Here is a 22,265-nt window from a genome sequence, read left to right as displayed (position 1 = left end):
TATGGTTAAGGCGTACGCTTGTCACGCTCAAAGTTGCTTCTCCAATATTTATTGATAATTGATCAATATTTAGGTAACGATTATCGATCTCTATGATGTGTATCGATAGCCAGCCCTAGTGGTTAGTGTGCATTTTATTGCACTACCTTGTCAATTCACCCTTTCCTAAGCACACCTTGATATAACTGAACTAGTGTTCAAATTGGCGTTAAACCCAACTCACGCACTTTACTTTAAGGCATATAGGGGAACAACTCACATTCCATTGCATGACATCATATACTGGGATGACGTCACGCCACAGAGTGACAATGCAGTGTAGTCATAGTTTAATGACATTGGGACGCTACACTTTTGCTGGACGCAGTATACTACCTGGTGTAACATGATACTAAATCGCTCTTTTCTTTGGTTATATTAAGCTGACAATGTGACTTAAGTCTGTTCATTGTTTCATGGCTTCAAATAGACAACAGACTGACTGAAAATAAGTCGTTAAAGGTCTCACAGTACATTACAGTTCGAGTTGCGCAGTAAACAAAAATAATACCAGCACACATCCTCAATAGAATTCCATAGGGTTAACACATGTAATAATGATTTTATGTGCACTACTGCATTGCAGGCTTTGACCGACATTGTAATGACGTCATTTGGACACTGCCTGCTTCTCAGTGTGGGTTTTCTTAGGATTATCTATATGACAAACATATTCACTACAGCTAAAGATATTATTGAAATTGCGTGTTTTACTAAATTTGATGAAATTTGTGTCAGAATCAATGTATTAACCTTGCTCTTGCTTGGAAAGGGGCAATGGGGTAGCCAAGTGGTTAAAGTGTTGGCCCCATTACGCTGAAGACTCGGGTTTGATTTTCCGCATGGGTACAATGTGTGAAGTCCATTTTCTGGTGTCTCCCACCACAATATTGCTGGAACATTGCTGAAAGTGGCGTAAACCATACTCACTCACTTGCTTGGAAAGTCAAATGAATACAGTAGAAAATGTAAACAATATTTAAATATTGAATGCATGCTACAGTGACTATGTCAAGCCATGAACACTGTGTTACTTATTGTGTGGGTACAACATAAGTTGTAGCAGGATCATGAGAGGTACATGGGTTTTAAACCACAAGCTGGAGGTGAGTGTTACAAAACCTAACGTGGGATGCATAAAACCCCATGTACCCCGAGTGATCCTACTACAAGGAATTTATCTTACCCACATGTTTGAGTGCTCCAATGTAAAAGAATTAACATAAATTCAAAATTGATAGAAAAAAATTGAGCTGAGGTTAGCTTGCGCTGAGTCACGTGACTTCCATTGACTCGGAAAAAGCGTGCAGCTTTTTGCTTTGAAGTGGGGTATAAGGGATTTATTCTGTCTCTCAGAAATGCACGTGCAGCCTGTAGTGCTTGTGGCAGGGTATAAGAGATTTATTCCTCTGCTGAGAATTTTTTTACCCTCCAAGGAGGGTTATACAGTATTTTATCAAGATCACGTGGACCAATCAGATGTCATCATTCTGACATGGAGAAATGATAAAGTCATGTATATGTCCCGCACAGCTGCTGCAGTACATACACAACCAGAAGATACAGACAGGAGTTACTGATATGCTGCTGAAGCTGTACAACCCCATCCTGTGGCGGTCACTCAATGTGAGTATGCACATCCTTGATAGAGGTGTCATAGCAATAGGGGCACATCTTTGATAGAGGTGTCATAGCAATAGGGGCACATCCTTGATAGAGGTGTCATAGCAATAGAGCACATCTTTGATAGAGGTTTTATAGCAATAGGGGCAAAATCCTTGACAGGTGTCATAGCAATAGGGGCAAATTCTTGACAGGTGTCATAGCCATAGGGGCACATCCTTGACAGAGGTGTCATAGCAATAGGGCTTATCATTTACCGGTGTTATAGCAATAGGGGAAAATCCTTGACAGGTGTCATAGCAATAGGGGAACATCCTTGACAGGGATGTCAGAGCAATAGGGGCAAACCCCTGACAGGTGTCATAGCAGTAGGGGCACATCCTTGACAGGTGTCATAGCAATAGGGGCAAAATCCTTGACAGGTGTTATAGCAATAGAGGCACATCCTTGACGGAGGTGTCATAGCAATAGGGGCACATTCTTGTTTGTTGTTTAGCACCGCACTCAGCAATATTCCAGTTATATGACGGTGGTCTGTTAATAATCGAGACTTGACCAGACAATCCAATGATTGACATCATGAGCATTGATCCACGCAATTGGGAAACAATGACATGCATCAACCAAGTCAGCGAGCCTGACCACCTGATCCTGTTAGTCACCTCTCACAACAAGCATGGGTTGCTGAAGACCTATTCTAACCCGTCATTTCGTCTTATGTTAAGGTATCCTAATGACAAGTGGAATTCAGGGGGTTTTAGTGGGTGTCGATCATGTTGTCACTATTGGGGCTGGAAAGTTTTCAGGTTAAGATGCAACTGGTTATAACTCACAGGACTGTTAAACAATACAAGCACTTTGTATCTGTATCTGTATTTGTTATGGGTTTTCGGACGCTTAAGAAACATTTGTAATTTTCTCGTTTAGCGCAAGAACAACTGTTAAACATGTCACTCACTTATCAAAGATGACTTTATGTTAAAAACAGGTCATCATCTGATTATTTACAATGTCTGTGTGTTGCCACACCCTTTGTTATAGCGCGAGTAATCGCGTTAAACATGACTGACCGAAAACGCATGATGTCCAAAAACCTATGATCTGACGATAATCAAGTTTCCCATAAATTGAAATTTGAGAACCCCATTTCTTCCTTTTTCAGCTTAATGCAGCTAGTTAGTAAAAACATCCTGTATACAGTTTCATAAATATTCGGTTTTTGTCACAAGGTGCCCAACTGTGATGTGAGAGCAAATGCTACTTTCTTGCTGTGTGATGTGTTCCCGCTGACCTGCCCCGTGCAGAAGGATGAACTGATCAACAGACAGTGTGAAGCGTTGTTGGTAAGAGTCTGAAAAAGTCCTTAAAGTCCTCAAATTTTTCTTCTTCAGTATTTTTGTAAAGGTACATCTAAATTTTTAAATTATTACTGTCCTGCTACGACATTGTGCAATTTTCTTATCTTAGATATCCATAACACAGTGAAAAGAACTTGCATGAATGCACCCACGAACCCTGTATGACTACCCTGTGGCTCGGCGTATCGCTGTAGAGTGGGTGTGTCACATCCTGTAGTACACTGTTGTATGACTAACTTGTTCCCCCTACAGACTACCCCGTGGCTCAGCGTATCACTGTAGAGTGGGTGTGTCACATCCTGTAGAACACTGTTGTATGACTAACTTGTTCCCCCTACAGATTACCCTATATGACGACTACCCCGTGGCTCAGCGTATCACTGTAGAGTGGGTGTGTCACATCCTGTAGAACACTGTTGTATGACTAACTTGTTCCCCCTGCAGACTACCCCGTGGCTCAGCGTATCACTGTAGAGTGGGTGTGTCACATCCTGTAGAACCCTGTTGTATGACCAACTTGTTCCCCCTGCAGACTGCCCTGTATGACGACTACCCCGTGGCTCAGCGTATCGCTGTAGAGGGGGGGTGTCATCCTGTAGAACCCTGTTGTAACACTAACTTGTTCCCCCTGCAGACTGCCCCGTGGCTTGGCGTATCACTGTAGAGTGGGTGTGTCACATCCTGTAGAACCCTGTTGTATGACTAACTTGTTCCCCCTGCAGACTACCCCGTGGCTCAGCGTATCACTGTAGAGTGGGTGTGTCACATCCTGTAGAACCCTGTTGTATGACTAACTTGTTCCCCCTGCAGACTGCCCTGTGGCTCGGTGTATCACTGTAGAGGGAATGTGTCACATACTGTGGAACCCTGTTGTATGACTTACTTGTTCCCCCTGCAGACTGCCCTGTATGACGACTACCCCGTGGCTTGGCATATCGCTGTAGAGGGTGTGTGTCACATCCTGTAGAACCCTGTTGTATGACTAACTTGTTCCTCCTGCAGACTGCCCTGTATGACGACTACCCCGTGGCTCGGCTTATCGCTGTAGAGGGGGGGTGTCACATCCTGTAGAACACTGTTGTATGACTAACTTGTTCCCCCTGCAGACTGCCCTGTGGCTCGGTGTATCATTGTAGAGGGGGTGTGTCACATCCTGTAGAACCCTGTTGTATGACTAACTTGTTCCCCCTGCAGACTGCCCTGGGGCTCGGCGTATCACTGTAGAGTGGGTGTGTCACATCCTGTAGAACCCTGTTGTATGACTAACTTGTTCCTCCTGCAGACTGCCTTGTATGACGACTACCCTGTGGCTCGGCGTATCGCTGTAGAGGGGGTGTGTCGCATCATGTCCAGCTACTGGGAGCTCCTGCCCAACCTCACCATCAAGATGTTCATCACCAAGCTTCTACAGGATCATCTCAATGATGCCAACTCTGCGGAAGTCCGCCTCAGTGTTGTTAGGGTGAGTATCACACTAGGCATCAGCAAGATTAGGGGACAGGTCCCATGGCGATTCCAGATGAGAATAGGTCTCCAGCAACCTATGCTTGTCTTACAAGATGAATGAATGAATTGGGTGGTCACGCTCCATGCTTGAATGTCTTATCCAACGTCTGTTCTTGATTTACTAATCACTGGTTTGTGTGGTCTACAGACTCAGTGTTTGCATGTCATATCCAACAGAATGGAATGTTCCTGATTTATGAAGCACCGGTTTGTCTGGTCCAAACGTATTTACATCCCACTGTCATGTAGCTGGTTTATTGATCAGTGGTGCAGTAAACAACAAACAAATTCTTTTTGTTCAGCCTAAGAAGTTTATATCTAGAAACTGTCCCATCCCAAAACTTCTTGAATGATCAAGAATGCCATGTTTGTAAACAACCAAGGGGGGAATGACTCTAAATTCCATTTGCAGCTGTTCAAAACAGGCTATGACACTTGCTGACATGGGGTATAGTCCTCCACTTATAGGGTTACATGTACTATGTGTCCACTGACAGGATTTTACATACTGTTTGTCCACTGGGTGCGTTATATATACTCTGTACCCTCCACTGACAGGGTAATTAATACTGTATGTCCACTGGCAGCGTTATATGTACTATGTGCCCTCCACTGACAGGGTAATTAATACTGTTTGTCCACTGGGTGCGTTATATATACTCTGTACCCTCCACTGACAGGGTAATTAATACTGTATGTCAACTGGCAGCGTTATATATTCTATATTCCCTCCACGGACAGGGTAATTAATACTGTTTGTCCACTGGCAGCGTTATATATTCTATATTCCCTTCACGGACAGGGTAATTAATACTGTTTGTCCACTGGCAGCGTTATATATTCTATATTCCCTCCACGGACAGGGTAATTAATACTGTTTGTCCACTGGCAGCCTTATATATTCTATATTCCCTCCACGGACAGGGTAATTAATACTGTATGTCCACTGGCAGCGTTATATGTACTATGTGCCCTCCACTGACAGGGTAATTAATACTGTATGTCCACTGGCAGCGTTATATGTACTATGTGCCCTCCACTGACAGGGTAATTAATACTGTTTGTCCACTGGGTGCGTTATATATACTCTGTACCCTCCACTGACAGGGTAATTAATACTGTATGTCAACTGGCAGCGTTATATATTCTATATTCCCTCCACGGACAGGGTAATTAATACTGTTTGTCCACTGGCAGCGTTATATATTCTATATTCCCTCCACTGACAGGGTAATTAATACTGTTTGTCCACTGGCAGCGTTATATATTCTATATTCCCTCCACGGACAGGGTAATTAATACTGTTTGTCCACTGGCAGCATTATATATTCTATATTCCCTCCACTGACAGGGTAATTAATACTGTATATCCACTGGCAGCGTTATATATTCTATGTGCCTTCCACTTACAGGGTTTGACTGATCTGCTGGACAACCATCTGTGCCACCCGCTGCTGAAGCAGGTGCTGCCCACAATGAGAGACCACGTCCATGATCTGTCCGAGTCCGTCAGGAAGGCCATGTTGGACCTTCTTCTCAAGGTCAAGAAAATCCGGGCAATCAAGGTAAAGCATGCTGTCTCTAGTGTTATATTCTACTTAACAGGGATACAGGGATAATTCTTACTATCGCAAATATGACTGCACAGTATTATCAGTACACAGTGATACAAACCCTCATATATATGTGTTGCTATGTGATCTAAATGTGTTGCTATGTTGAGAAAATATGGAAATTAGTGTATTTCTTTTTGGTTTTATTAATAATGAAGTTAGTTAAAATCCTCCTGGCACAGCTTATCTCACATTTCTTGTACGCATAATATTTGTCACTGTGTTACCTCCCTTGGTTAAGAGCTGTTATGGTTTCACATGGCAGCTGGACCATTCAACCTTGAGATAGTTCCCTAAAAGGGGAAACCAGTGTATGGCAGTGTATGTGGAATAAAACATAGCAGTATGTTAATTATTATATATAGCAATATGTATCACAGTATTATTGTTATCCTGTTTGAGGATTTTCTAATAAAAACAAGGTTAGTCTTAAAATCAGCTTCTTAAAGTAATAAAGTTTGCTCTACCCCCACGTGTAGAGTAATAAAGTATAGTTTTGCCCTGAATTATTTATTTATGAGGACACTTGCTTTTTTAAAATAAGACATGGTCATGCATGGTTGATGCATGTCATCATATCCCAATGTGTGGATCGATGCTCATAGCGTTAACCACTGGATTTCCTGGTCCAAACTGATTATTTACAGTCCACTGTCATATGGCTGGAATAATGTGGCATAAAAAAATTTTATTCTTTACAATTAATCTTTTACCGTTAACATTTGGGGTAATGAGAAGGACCTATGACTGTTGAGATGACTAAGTTTGAGACTGATGTCCACCGTATGTCCATCCTGTGTCCATCGTATGTCCATCCTGTGCCCATCGTATGTCCATCCTGTGTCCATCCTTTGCCCATCGTATGTCCATCCTGTGCCCATCGTATGTCCATCCTGTGCCCATCGTATGTCCATCCTGTGCCCATCGTATGTCCATCCTGTGTCCATCCTTTGCCCATCGTATGTCCATCCTGTGCCCATCTTATGCCCATCCTGTGCCCATCGTATGTCCATCCTGTGCCCATCGTATGTCCATCCTGTGCCCATCGTATGTCCATCCTGTGTCCATCCTGTGCCCATCGTATGTCCATCCTGTGTCCATCCTGTGCCCATCCTGTGTCCATCCTGTGCCCATCGTATTTCCATCCTGTGTCCATCCTGTGCCCATCGTATGTCCATCCTGTGCCCATCGTATGTCCATCCTGTAGTTCTGGACGATCGTGCCAGTGGAGCACCTGCTGGCCAGGCTGAAGGAGGACTCCGCTGCTGTGTGTAAGAAGATAGTCAAGCTCCTCATCAACAGCTACATGCCGCTGGAGCAGACCACGGAGGAGAAGATTTCACGGCTCACTCACCTCATCAAGGAGGATGCTGGGGCAGCCAGGAAGTTCTTCCAGTATGCACCGAGTGAGCTCAAGTTTGAGGAATCAGGTACCCCAGAATTTAACACTTATCTTGCTATAGGTGAGAGGCCTGGTTACCATAGATAATGTAGTAAGTGCCAAACTCCAACAGGTGCCCCAAATGTTTTTCTAATTTCCATCGTTGCATGATCCTTGAAGGTCTGGGGTGGAATAGGTCCTCAGCAACCCATGCTTGCTGTAAAAGCCGACTACGCTTGTCGTACGAGGCGACTAACAGGATCGGGTGGTCAGGATTGCTGACTTGGTTGATGCATTTCACCGTATCCAAGTTGTGTAGATTGATACTCATGATATCAATCACTGGATTGTCTGGTCCAGACATTCGATTATTTACAGACCACCATCATATAGCTGGAATATTGCTGAGTGCAGCGTAAAAACACCAAGCAAACAAACAAACCGTCGTTGCAGGGTGAAAATGAAGTGAAAAATGATGGTTTCACATCAGGATTTCCTTCAGTTATTATCAAGTCAGGTGTTTTGTCGAGCATAAACATCTTCTAAGAAACCAGTGGACCATTGAAACTGAAACTTCACATACTTGTTCCCTCTTATGATATGACACCCCAGTTTCTTCATGAAAGGGCGGGTAGCCTAGTGGTTAAAGCATTCGCTCGTCACGCCGAAGATCCGGGTTCGATTCCAGACATGGGTACAATGTGTGAAGCCCATTTCTGTTGTCCCCCGCCGTGATATTGCTGAAATATTGCTAAAAGCGGCGTAAAACCATACTCACTCACTCACTCATGAGGTTCGATTTTTATTTTCAATATTGACGCTATATTGAAAACCTGTGTATTGCCATTACTTGGACAGTGTTTTTTTTTAATATGAATAATATTATTTGAATAATTTGGTATATGTGTAATTAGTTGTGGGAATCAACATATATGTTCCTTTTCCACAATCTGATATATTGTGACATCGATTTGAACTCACTTCAACCATACTGAAAGCTGAAAACTTTGTATATTCAGCAATTTTCTTTCAAAATTGGTAAAGGGTCAGTTGATATGCTCAGTTATTCGCTATATTTTATATTTTGACCAAAAATAAGTCTTTGTACTTTTACCACATTGAAAAATTATTTATGGTTATTCCTCGTTCAAAATGTAAGAAATTTTGGTACATATGTTGTTAGTAGTGGATGCTCAGCATATCTGTGCCGTTTGTGCAAGTTGTTAGATTTTAGTGTAAGTTATTAGTATTTATTTTTTATGCTGTCTTTGTTCACATATCCAGGTGAGCTACAGTGCTGTGGAACTATTTCCATTTCTTAGCACTTGAGTGTTTCCTTAAATGAAGTGAAGTAGGTATCCATGTATTTTGGATTTGAAAAGGGCTACAGGGTAAAATTCCTCTTTAAAACAGCTTATGCTGCATCTTACTGAACTTGTCATGAATCTTGGTGGACACCATTCTTGTTTGTTTCAGTGAAGTACCTGACTCTGCTGTCTCGTGTGATGCTGGTGCTAATCAAGAGAAACCATGCTGAGACTGCCAGTGAGGATCACAATGAAAGCACAGCCAGCTCCGCCAATGACACCACAACCAGTCTACCCAAAGAAGACAGTAATGCCAATGCTGTATGTATTGTACATTTCTTTCCTATAGATCAGCATCTTCCCGAGGCAACCGTGTCCACTAGCCTATATCAAAGCCAAATTTCTACCCTTGTGACATCAAGGCCACTTTTCTTGACTTGACCCTGGCGCAACTTCACTTAGATCACGACTTGTGCCCCTTGTAATGAATATTCGATATCCAATCAGATCCCTGTTCTTATCTCGTTTATATTTACAAAGATGGCGACTACCATAGGCGACATAGTCAATCGGATAACGAAAATATTTGCGGTTTCATCCCTGACATAAAAACAAAGGCGATCATTGGGGGGTTTAAAAGATAAAAAAGACGTGTCAACAAAGACAGGCAGCGGTAAATTACTTTCATACGAAGGTGTACAAGTCGTGGATGTTGATTTTTGTGACACATTCTCTGATTGGACTATAGATATGTGCGATAGCCCAATCATATTTAGCACAGGTAAGCGGGCTTGATGTGGCAAGGGAGGAAACAAGACTTTGATAAAAAGGCTAGTGGATGCTCTTGCCTGATGAAGATGATAGATCAGTTGGACATTCAACTGCAAGAAAACCCATTAACTGCCGTTCACAAGACCCACCTGGTCACTCAGTCACTCAGTCACTCACTCACTCACTCACTCACTCACTCACCACATACGATAAGGAACACATTATTTACATAACTATTCTGCTTAGGATAACATGTGTTTAATCACAAGGGTTCTTAGGCTTTGGAAACATGAAAAAGCCTGAATCTTATACGATTACATGACACTTTTATTCTTTGTCATGACGTTTCAGAGCTACTTCTTGCTGCTTTTCCTGAAGATTCAGCTTTTTAACGCCTATCAAAGACTTGAGAGTCTGATATTCAGTCATAACTGTGATTATGAGGCTGGACGTTTTGTGTATTTCATCATAGAATCTTTGCAGGTGTAAGGATAAAGACATGTCTTTCTAATCATAGAATCTTTGCAGGTGTAAGGATATAGTGATGTCTTTCTAATCAAAGAATCTTTGCTGGTGTAAGGATATAGTGATGTCTTTCTAGTCATAGAATCTTTGCTGGTGTAAGGATATAGTGATGTCTTTCTAATCAAAGAATCTTTGCTGGTGTAAGGATAAAGTGATGTCTTTCTAATCAGAATCTTTGCAGGTGTAAGGATATAGTGATGTCTTTCTAGTCATAGAATCTTTGCAGGTGTAAGGATATAGTGATGTCTTTCTAATCAAAGAATCTTTGCTGGTGTAAGGATATAGTGATGTCTTTCTAATCAAAGAATCTTTGCTGGTGTAAGGATATAGTGATGTCTTTCTAATCAGAATCTTTGCAGGTGTAAGGATAAAGAGATGTCTTTCTAATCAAAGAATCTTTGCAGGTGTAAGGATATAGAGATGTCTTTCTAATCAAAGAATCTTTGCAGGTGTAAGGATAAAGAGATGTCTTTCTAATCATAGAATCTTTGCAGGTGTAAGGATATAGTGATGTCTTTTTAATCATAGAATCTTTGCAGGTGTAAGGCTATAGTGATGTCTTTCCAATCATAGAATCTTTGCTGGTGTAAGGATATGGATATGGAGATTTCTTTCTATCAAATAAGTTTCAATAAAAAAATACGAACCCTGAACAAATGGGTGAGTGAGTGAGTGAGTTAAAATTTAACGTTGCATCAGCATTATTTCAGCCATATAGCTGAACAAATGCTTAAGTGGAACTCAATACACCTTCTTCTATACAATAACTGCATGTTGCTACTAGTCATGTAAAGGTCTAAACAGGACCCAGACAATGGAGGGACTATACCCTGATGTGTTATATTTGATTGCCATCTTCATATTTATCAATGTTACAAATTCTTAGTAGTCTACAAGTCCAAGACAATTGATGGTAGTCCGCATTGACTAGTAGCTTTAGGGCTATATTTATGAACCAGTTCTCAATGCTTTAATTAAGCTACAAATTGGAACTGAATAAAATGTGTAAACATTGTAAACATTTTTGTCTTGTTCAAGTATCGCCAGCTACAAACACTGATTACTCCTGAAATAAGGCTGCTTTAGACACCAGTCCGAAACCCAAATCTAGTAAATTGCCTGTCTTGTAAGCTCTGCCCATATATTGATACACATCAAGAGCTTTGAAAGATTGCCAATAAACTATATTGGGCTTGAAATGGCACAGACTGTGATTGTGTTGTGACTCCAGGAGGCAGGGAGTGATGAGGAGGAGGAGGATGAGCTGAGCCTGAAGAACTCTGAGGTCATGATGGGGCTCGTGGAGGCCATGTACCTCATGTGGGACGCCATCTCTAAGCAATTACACACGGTCAGTGCAACTGTCAGTGCAACCACACAAGCCCATAGCCCCCATTGGGCTTGTTTGATTTTTTTCCTGCTCGTCCTGCCAAAGGGCGCTTGTCCTTATCAAATAAGACAAGTTTCAAGTTTCAGTCTTTATTATGCCATAAATACATTCAAATATTAAAACAGTCAGAATATATTGATCGAATGTATTCAGAAATTGCGCACCTTATTCAACGTATATACGTAAAGACCTGTTTGCACTGAGTAAATCTGCCTGTAACTTTGGTGCTACATAAAAAACAACTTATGTTACAGTTTTTTAAGTGATTTTCTGATTTTCCTTCCAGCCCCAAAACACTGACGTTCGTCATGAGTTGCAGAAACGCTACAGTGTGATCATACCGCAGATGCTACGTATATTTCAGGTATGCTGTGTCTTTAGGGTTCCAAGTTCCTTGTACTTTAGTACAGTGTACTTTAGTACAACGACACACTTAGAATGCATATCTCTTGGTGAAGCAAATGATGAATGTCCTCTGGCCAAATAAATCTGTGCAAACATTTTATATGAATATACCAACACGGAATGATTCTTATAACATTCCTGGTGATTCGGAAACTGAATGTGATGTTGCAAGTCTATATGAAAAGAATGGGTGGCAGACTTCTAGATTACAACATCTTATTATCCACCTCATGCTGAACTGCCTTTCACCGCGCATGCAGTGATTTTGCAATAGGGTATTTTAAGACATGTTCGCGGGGAACGGGTGGCCCAGTCGTCTAAGGCGCCACTGTGCAGGGTTGCGTCCCTTGGGCACGCCAGAAACCTATGATTGTGGCTTCGAATCCCGGTTCGCCCTGATTATGTTTCTAGGTTTGTCAGCACCATACCCGTGCTCGTGGGTTTCACCATAGTGGTAAACGTCTGAGACCTGCATCACTTGGGGCTTTCCTCCCACATTAAGCTGACACGCCATAATATAACTGGAATACTGTTAAAAGCGGCATTAAACCCAACTCACTCACTCAAACCCTGGTTCAACCTGATTATGTGTCTAGGTTTGTCAGCACATACCTATGCTTGTGGCTTTCACCAAAGTGATAAGAGTCGGAGACCTGTATCATTTCGGGCTTTCTTCCCATATTAAGCTGACATGATGTATGTAACTGGGAAAATGTTCAGAACGGTGTTAAACCCAACTCACTCACTCTCACATGTTCGTATGTTTTCCAGGAACCAAGAGCCTATGCTGCTATCATGTTGTTGTCTGGCTTTTTGCCAGCAACAAGAGTGCCTGTATTAAGGTAGGTGGAACCTTGGCTGAGATTTAATTTGACATTTGTGGGTTTCTCCAAAGTAGTAAACATCTAAGACCAACATCACATTGGGCTTTCCTCCCACGTCAAGCTGACACCCTGGGATATGACTGAAATCCTGGACAAAGTACCCTTAACACTCACTCACTCACTCACTCACTCACTCACTCACTCACTCACTCACTCACTCACTCACTCACTCACTCACTCACTCACTCACTCACTCACTCACTCACATAGACATATGCACCCGTGTCGTCTATACGACTTTGATTCACTGCCAACTGTGTTAATGACAAATGTATTTGTTCTAACGGACACTCTGGGTTGTAGAAAAGATGACATTGAAATGATCTTGTGCCATTATTTGCAGTGATAGTTGCATGTCGAAGCTGCGCAACATGACGACAGACACCCACATGGGGGTGGCACACCTACAGAACTTCATCGGTACTCTGTGTAAATGGCGCTTCAGCAACGCCATGTTGGAGATGATCGAGACGTCTGTGGAGGCAGGCTTGGAGGAAAAGACTATTGCAGAGTATAAGCCTGGTGGATCCACTGTTGTGAGTGCCTCTAATCCAAGAATACCAAATTTCCTTTTACAGTTTGTTAAAAAATGGCTGCTTATTTGCCATAAATAGCTTTTTTCTGCTGAAAAAAGGATTCAACTATTGAATAAATTCCCATGTTATCGTTGGTTGGAACAAACCTGTTTTCTGTTTAGAGTGCGAGAAAGTGCATTTTGAAAAAAATGAAGAGCATGGTCAAAGTGCAAAGGTCAGAAAGGTCAAAATCTAAATAATAACAAAAGGAAGTAATGTCTGTTGAGCCGAACTACTCACTACACAAATTTCATACATTAGTGTTAAGAGTGACTGCATAATTGCCATAAATATTTTTAAGTCACATCTCTTAAAAATAAAATAAAACAAAACAAGATATCATGCATCATTCGTCTTTAACATCTTCTCCTCTGAAACCACTGGACAGTGAAGCTGAATGTTCATTTTCTTATTCAATTTGTTTAAGAGGTTTGAATCCAATTTTCAATGCAAAATAGTGCCAGATCACTGTAACTCGCCTGGGTATTTAAGTCAGGCCAGGTAGGCCAAAAATGTTCCCAAAATGTAAACTGCCATATATAGTTTTTATGCTTTTGAGTGGGGTGGAGTTTAGAGATTGACAAAGTCAGTTTCAACATTTTCATAGTATTCATGGTATTAAAAGCATATACAATCTTAGATCATGTCTCAAAACACTCATGTAAGGGCCACTATAATAGTTTTCAGTGTCTAAGAGTGGTTTACCTAACCTGGCATGCCGTGAAAATATTACAAAAACAATCCACTTTCTTACATGTTGGGAGGGGCGGTCGGGGCTCCTAGTGCTTAAAGCGTTCGGTCGTCACGCCGAAGACCCGGATTCGATTCCCGACATGGGTACAATGTGTGAAGCCCATTTCTGGTGTCCCCCGCCGTGATATTGCTGGAATATTGCTAAAAGCGGCGTAAAACCATACTCACTCACTCACTACATGTTGGTTTTACAGATGTGAAAGTAACTTCGTAGAAATCTAATTTGACAATGATTTCTTTGTTTTTTAATACATGCCTTTTTGATTCTGGCCAACAGAAAAAGAAGGCAGGTGCTAAGTGTGTGATGCTGAAGGAGACCATCAAACCGGAACCTCCAATAGCTCTGGAATACCTGGAGATCCTGCTGGAGAAAGACTTGTGTCGAGAGGTTATACTTGTCGACCATGTGGATGCCTTGACTCACACCATGGGGGCTCTCGAACACAGCGTGGTACGTTTACACAGTTACAAGCAGTATTATCATACCTCCATGTCAGAAGGATGACATCTAATTGGTCAGTGTGATCTTGATAAAATACTTTATCATACCTCCATGTCAGAATGATGAGATCTGATTGGTCAGTGTTATCTTGATAAAATACTTTATCATACCTCCATGTCAGAAGGATGACATCTGATTGGTCAGTGTGATCTTGATAAAATACTTTATCATACCTCCATGTCAGAATGATGAGATCTGATTGGTCAGTGTTATCTTGATAAAATACTTTATCATACCTCCATGTCAGAATGATGAGATCTGATTGGTCAGTGTTATCTTGATAAAATACTTTATCATACCTCCATGTCAGAATGATGAGATCTGATTGGTCAGTGTTATCTTGATAAAATACTTTATCATACCTCCATGTCAGAATGATGAGATCTGATTAGTCAGTGTGATCTTGATAAAATACTTTATCATACCTCCATGTCAGAATGATGAGATCTGATTAGTCAGTGTGATCTTGATAAAATACTTTATCATACCTCCATGTCAGAAGGATGACATCTGCTTGGTCAGTGTGATCTTGATAAAATACTTTATCATACCTCCATGTCAGAAGGATGAGCTCTGATTGGTCAGTGTGATCTTGATAAAATACTTTATCATACCTCCATGTCAGAAGGATGAGCTCTGATTGGTCAGTGTGATCTTGATAAAATACTTTATCATACCTCCATGTCAGAATGATGAGATCTGATTGGTCAGTGTGATCTTGATAAAATACTTTATCATACCTCCATGTCAGAATGATGAGATCTGCTTGGTCAGTGTGATCTTGATAAAATACTTTATCATACCTCCATGTCAGAATGATGAGATCTGATTAGTCAGTGTGATCTTGATAAAATACTTTATCATACCTCCATGTCAGAAGGATGACATCTGCTTGGTCCACGTGATCTTGATAAAATTCTGTGTTTCCCACCTGGAGGGGAAATTTTTTTTCAGCAGGGGAATAAATATCTTGTATAAATCCTGCCACTAGCAGTACAGGCTGCACATGAATTTCTGAGAAGCAGAATGAATCCCCTATGACCTGCTTCAAAGCAATAAGCCATATGCTTTTGTCGAGTCAATGGAAGTCCCGTGACAAAGCACAAGTTCACCTCAGCTCAATCAAACAGCTGTTCTCTATCAGTTTTTTACAATGTCACATTAAAACATGTCGGTCAGATAAGTGGCCGGAGGCTCGTAGCATAAAACATTAAACGGGACGCATAAAACCCCATGTACTCCTCATGATCCTGCTACAACTTAACATTTCATGTTTTTGGACGTTTTGGCTTGAGCGAGCGTGGTATGATTGTACTGTTACAAGAAGTATGCCTTGAAGGAGTCCAAGACAGAGTTATGAATTTACACCAGGATATGTTTGCTGCTATTGAGTGTCTGGAAGTTATCTCATTTCAGTATTTATCACTTACTATGATGTTATTGTTACACTGATACATGAATAGAGGCAATACATTTACATGAACGTCATCAAGAATAACCATCTGAAAATTTGCTCTTGTTTTGTTTTACAGGAGATTTTGAAAGCAATGAATAGTGCAGACACAGAAACCAATCCTGCCAATGAAGATTTTGTTCTTAAGACTTTCTTCCTGTATCTTCGAGTGTCCCTTTTGCTACACAAACAGGTATTGTATCTAAGATGTTCTATGTTTCAAGGGGCGGTGGGGTAGCCTAGTTGTTAAAGTGTTCGCTCGTCACGCCAAAGACCCGGGTTCAATTCCCCACATGGGTACAATGTGTGAAGCCCATTTATGGTGTCCCCCACCATGATATTGCTGGAATATTGCTAAAAGTGGCGTAGAACAATACTCACTCACTCACTTTGCTTCAAGTTACGGAGATTCTGTTATGATAATGTTTACTATCTATTCAAGCATTTACTTCTCTTTGAAAAACGTTTGATCACGTTGACAATGTTTGATTTATGGAGGCCAGAGACAAAATTAATGCAGTTAAATCTGATCTGTGAATCAACAAATTATATGGTGATACAAAAGTGTCATTGTTAGCCCATACTCACACTATCAACCATAGGCTTGTTAGACCCATGGGTAATCTGGGTTAGATTAGGTCCCCAGCAACCTTTGCTGGGCGTAAGAGGCAACTTAATCGATCAGGTGGCCAGACTCGATGGCTCGATGACTTGCAATCGTAACCTGATGGCATGGATTATTGCCCTCAGTATCTATCACCAATCAAATCTATTCTAACTTGTGTACTTTGTTTCTCAGGAGGAAACTGACCCCAAGCCACAGTTCACTGAACTGCTGATCTGGGCTCAGGAGGAACTGGTGCCTCAGTTGCAGCAGGAGGGCAAGAGGTCCCGGAAAGATGGGGAACTGGCCTTCAAAACTCTTCAGGTAATCTTGGAAGGTCATGGAATTTTAGCTCCAACGCCACCTTAGTTGGTTTTCTCAACCACACCTTTATGACAGATGTACCGTTCAGGAAATGTTTCTGACATATGGTTAGGATTACTAGAGGTCAAATTATGAAACAGTCCAAATTTCATGAAATTTCAAATTAAGCAATGAAATATTAAATGTTTTTGCAATCAGTGGAACTCACTGAAATGCTATTGTATGTTGTGTCGAGGTCATTTTGAATTGAAATGGAGTCTTCTCATTTACTTTATATATTTTGCAAACCATAGTCTGCTGGTGATGGTCTAGGTCGCTTGGTGGGAAGAAGACATTGCAAAAAGCTTGTGTATACCCAATATCTTGAGCATTTATGATGGAATTTGACAACCTTTATATATGTAGTTAGAGGCATAGTCTTTTCTGTGTCAGAATTTTCCTGTATTGGCCATGTATATTCCCTAACCGAAAGTGATGTTATTAAACCGGAATTGTGAAACATTGTGTCAGAACTTTATTGGTTGTCTTTGGTTTTCTAGACTTGCTCAGATGCCAACAAGTCTACAGAATCAATAAACATGATGAAAGGAGAGGCTTAAAGTGCCATGTTTAAAAAAACTTTGAAAGCAACAATCTTGCTCCAATTGGCCAAGGGCACTTAGTTTGCAATTCAAGATAAATAGCTGCAAATTTTATCTTATCCTGACTCATACTTATTGCTTATCTCTCTCTCTTCCGAATAGGTAGTGGAAACGTCCTGTGCTGTTCCCAAAGAACAGAGAAAAACAGCTCACCCAAACGCACCCTCACTCTGCGCATGCGCACCGGAACCATGTGACCAAGCCCAGTAACTCATCACTCTCTCTTTTTCGCTCCATCTTGGCAGCTGGAAATTTTTTTGCTGTGCATCGTAATCCAAGCTTTCCTTAAAAATTAACCCTTTTAACAAAATTTTTTGCTTGGATTATCTTCTGTGGTATTATATACATCATATCTAACGATTATTTTATATATTTGGCATTAGAATTTTTCGTTATTTGGACTTAAAGACAGCCCCGTTCGAGTTATGAAAACATGTAACCGATGTAAATTACGTGTTTCAGATTCGGACCCTCATCCTACCTGTACCAGCTGCACAGTACAGAACTGCACTGCAGAGAATAGATGCAAATTCTGCGCCCCCTTGGGGAAGGAAGAATTTAGCAATTATCTTTGTGCAGTGCAGAGGAAAAAGATGGATCGAAAACGACGTGAGTCATCACGCTCGTTGTCATCCGGGGAGACGGCAAGAAGTAAGAAGAGGCGAGAATCTACGCCCTGCCCTTCGTCAGAGGAATTCGAATTTGATATTATTCAAATAACTCCCGCTGAAGATGATGCAGTCACCCCCCATCTTACTTCCTCGTCCACCAGTAAGAAGTCTGGAGGGTCTAGGAATAAACCTACTGAAAGTTTCAGTCAGGCGATCAATCTGCAACAATTAGCTAAGAAAAAGAGTGCTGCATCGTCTACTTTGAAGCCGTCTTCCCCTAGGAGAGAGCATGTTTTTGCAGAGGTTATTACCTCAACAAAACCACAGACTTCGTCTGTAGTCACGAAGGGGATTTCAAAAAAAAAATCAGCCGTTTCTTCTCGCCAGAAGAAAGCCTGCGCGCAGACAATTACGTCCGCACAACCCCAGAGGTTCGCGCAGCCCGCAGTGTCATCCAATCAGGCTACAAATACAGCCGATATAAACCTCAATCAGCCCCAGACCTTCGCGCAGATACCGGCCTTCGCGCAGCCCAACACAACAATTACGCAATCCCCTACCTTCGCGCAGGCTATTAATCAACAAGAGTATACACAGACGCCAGCGTTCGCGCAGGCTCCTGCCTTCGCGCAGCCTTCAAGGTTTACACTGCCAACTACCTTCACGCAGCCTACCTTTTTTACACAAGGTACTTTGCCAACGCCTGCTATTAACACAGATATGATAGCAAATATCACTCAGCAAGTTGTAATGGCTATGCAACAACAAATGTGTAAACAACCTGGCACGCAGTCGACTACCTCTTCACACAATAGCTCGCAGATGTCGCAGCCTTCATTTACGGCTCCGAATCCTAACGCCTCCTATCTTCTGCGAGAGGAGGATGTGTTCGAGCCCCCTCAAGATGACGACACATCGGGGGAGAATTACCCTTCAATTTATGAGGATCATGAATTATTGGCGTGGATTACGGATAGACTACCGATATCATCACCGTCAAGAAATTCTTCTCCCACTGATACATACTGTATCAAAGGGGACGATATAGACACACTAACCATCCCACCGATAAAGCCAATCTCCAACATTGCAGAGAATCTTAATGTTTCTTTTGCGAAAGCCACGAAATCACAAGGACTTCCAACACCGAGCTTTAATTTTAAGAAATTCCCCATGCACGCCATGTCGCAATTTCTTCGCTCACCGGAGATTGATGAGGATTACTCACTTATGTCAGACTCCAAAAGTAAAGCCTATCGCATTGAGGATAAGAAAATTGCACAACTTGATACGACTACAAGACATGCATTCTTTGGACTAGCGATGTCACACGCTATGAATGAAGCTATGAGCTATGAATTAAAGGAGCCTCAGAACGACCGTGAAAGAATGTTACTTTCAGCGCTCGTCAATCAAAAGAAAAATCAAGAAATTATTTCTGATCATATGAGCTCAGTGTCGGCAGGGTTAACACTACTACGACGACAAGGTCTTATAAATAATTCTAATTGGTCAGATACCTATACCAAAGAATTATTAAGACAACCCTGGGAGTCCCCAACCATTTTTAATGGTAACATACGGAAAATCAACAAAGAAGTGCTTCAAGACTCCAAAGATCATATGCTGATCAAGTCAGTTCAGACTATGAATTCTATGTATCGTCAATCCATGCAGAAAACCCATTTCAAAAGCCGTTTCACGGGCATTCAAAAAGCTAAAGAGAAACGCTCGTATAACTACAGAGGCGGGAAATCATCTGCCTTTCGCAAGTCACATGACACGTCACGTGATGCCGGTCGCGGCCGCGGCCGCGGATCGAGGGGATCCCGCAATTACCGATGAAGATGGGCTGATGAACGACTGGGAACTTCCCCCCCCAGCCGTTCGTGTACAGCATTCCCCAGTAGGTGGAAGATTGGCAAGATTTTGGATGAATTGGGACATTCTAGGAGACGAATTTGTTTCCAACATTCTAAGAAAAGGCTACGCTCCGACTTTAGTCGAGAAACCCCCGTTATCTCGCAAGCCACCGGTAATACGTTATCGGAAAGAACTTTTGCCGAAGTTGACCGAAGCAATCAATTCACTTCTCAACAAGGGCGCAGTCGAGAAAATTCAACCAGAATTACTAACGCCGGGTTTCTACTCACCGATCTTTCTGGTTCCCAAAAAGAATTCAAACGGAAAGTTTCGTTTGATTTACAACATGAGGAAATTCAACAAGAAATACCTCCCACAACCGGAGAAGTTCAGAATGATTCATTTACCATAACTAAAGCAGATGATAAGACAGCACGACTTTCTCGCAAGCATCGATCTACAGGATGCTTACCTACACATTCCCATAAAACAGACTTTCAGGAAATATTTACGTTTCCTCTTCAAAGGACAACATTACCAGTGGGCGGTCCTGCCCTTTGGAATTTCCACGGCCCCGTGGCTATTTACACGAGTGACCAAACCAATTGTGACATTTCTTCACAACAAGGGAATTCGTTGTGCTTTTTACCTAGACGACGGGATACAAGCCCATCAATCAAGAGAGGTACTCAGACTACAACTGAATTTCACCCTGAAATTATTAACGCAACTGGGTTGGTTAATAAATTTTCAGAAGTCCGATCTACAACCATCTCAGGACCTCAAATTTCTGGGGATCAGATTTCTAACCAATCAGAACCTAATAATGGTACCAGAAGATCGGTGGATAAAAATCAAGACTTGCTTGCCAACAGCAATTTACAAGAAAATCTCAGTCAACGAATGGCAAGTGATACTAGGCTTACTCACGTCAGCCCAAGCGTTGACGGTCCGAGGCAAACTACACTTACGCCCTATTCAGAGATTTATAAATCCATACCTAGAGTATCAGGATTTAAAACTGCAACTACCACAAACTTTGAGGAAACACCTCTTATGGTGGACAGTGAAATCGAACGTTTGCGCAGGAACTTGTTTAAACGAGCCGGATTACAACAACCACTTATTCGTGGACGCCTCACTTCAAGGTTGGGGAGCTCACTTCAATGGAGAAGTAACAGCAGGCATATGGTTAGAAGCAGAAAAGCTCTACCACATCAATTATCTGGAATACGAGGCAGTAATCCGTGCAATATTTCACTGGGCCCCACAGTTAAGCTGATGATCAGAACAGACAATTCAACTGTGGCATACAATATAAACCTTCAAGGCACGACAAAATCGGAGACCCTCCTGAAGTTGACATTTCAACTTTACGAGCTAGTAGACAATCTGAACTTAACAATAAAGGCAAGACATATACCAGGAGTGGCAAATGTCTTAGCAGACGCCTTATCCAGGCCAGCCAAACCATCACCGACAGAATGGAAGCTACACCCAGAAGCATTCCAACTGGCAATAAAAGAGAAAGGTTGCCCACTGATAGACCTATTTGCAACCAGATTCAACAATCAGATAACAACGTTTGTATCACCAGGGCCAGACCCACTAGCTTGGTCAGTCGATGCTCTGTCAATATCATGGGAAGGACTAAATGCATACACGTTTCCTCCACCAGCCGTGATACCACAGATATTACAAAAGATCCTACACACAAGCAGCCTACAACTGCTTTTGGTAGCGCCTTACTGGCCGGCGAGAACGTGGTTTCCAGATCTCGTCGAACTAGCAGGGAATCCAATGTTAAAACTTCCAAACTGGCCAAATCTACTGCTACATCCACACTCCAATCAGGTCCATCCAAGACCAGATCTTTACGAACTTCACGTATGGAGCATATCAAGAGCAGTCTCGTTAAAAGAGGATATTCCATAAGAGCAGCTAAGGCAGTCTCCTTAGCACTTCGTAGATCAACGAGGAATCTCTATGATGATAAATGGAAAAGTTTTGACCAGTTTGCAACATCCAAGGGTTTTTCTGCAGCCAAAGCTACTATACCACAAGTAGCAGATTACCTATGTCACTTACGAAGTACAAGGAATCTTAAAGGTTCGACACTGGGCACTTATTTGGCCGC

The 22,265-nt window shown here is 41.8% G+C and overlaps 1 protein-coding gene across 1 annotated transcript in view; it reads left to right on the top strand.

The window, feature by feature from the left end:
• Positions 1 to 22,265, top strand: part of LOC124135902 (condensin-2 complex subunit G2-like) — a 46,449-nt gene that overhangs the window by 13,034 nt on the left and 11,150 nt on the right. Inside the window, exons 10-22 of the mRNA XM_046501570.2 lie at positions 1,573 to 1,665; positions 2,892 to 3,005; positions 4,303 to 4,482; positions 5,939 to 6,091; positions 7,347 to 7,569; positions 8,997 to 9,148; positions 11,355 to 11,474; positions 11,800 to 11,877; positions 12,690 to 12,760; positions 13,146 to 13,338; positions 14,408 to 14,581; positions 16,165 to 16,278; positions 16,885 to 17,013. Of these exons, the coding sequence (XP_046357526.2) occupies positions 1,573 to 1,665; positions 2,892 to 3,005; positions 4,303 to 4,482; positions 5,939 to 6,091; positions 7,347 to 7,569; positions 8,997 to 9,148; positions 11,355 to 11,474; positions 11,800 to 11,877; positions 12,690 to 12,760; positions 13,146 to 13,338; positions 14,408 to 14,581; positions 16,165 to 16,278; positions 16,885 to 17,013 (1,794 nt within the window). The remainder of the gene's footprint in view (positions 1 to 1,572; positions 1,666 to 2,891; positions 3,006 to 4,302; positions 4,483 to 5,938; positions 6,092 to 7,346; positions 7,570 to 8,996; positions 9,149 to 11,354; positions 11,475 to 11,799; positions 11,878 to 12,689; positions 12,761 to 13,145; positions 13,339 to 14,407; positions 14,582 to 16,164; positions 16,279 to 16,884; positions 17,014 to 22,265) is intronic.

The sequence above is a fragment of the Haliotis rufescens genome, unplaced genomic scaffold (assembly GCF_023055435.1).
Source record: "Haliotis rufescens isolate VD_foot unplaced genomic scaffold, xgHalRufe1.0.p SCAF_4, whole genome shotgun sequence".
NCBI classification, from domain to species: domain Eukaryota; kingdom Metazoa; phylum Mollusca; class Gastropoda; order Lepetellida; family Haliotidae; genus Haliotis; species Haliotis rufescens.
This window is presented reverse-complemented; position numbering and strand designations above follow the sequence as displayed.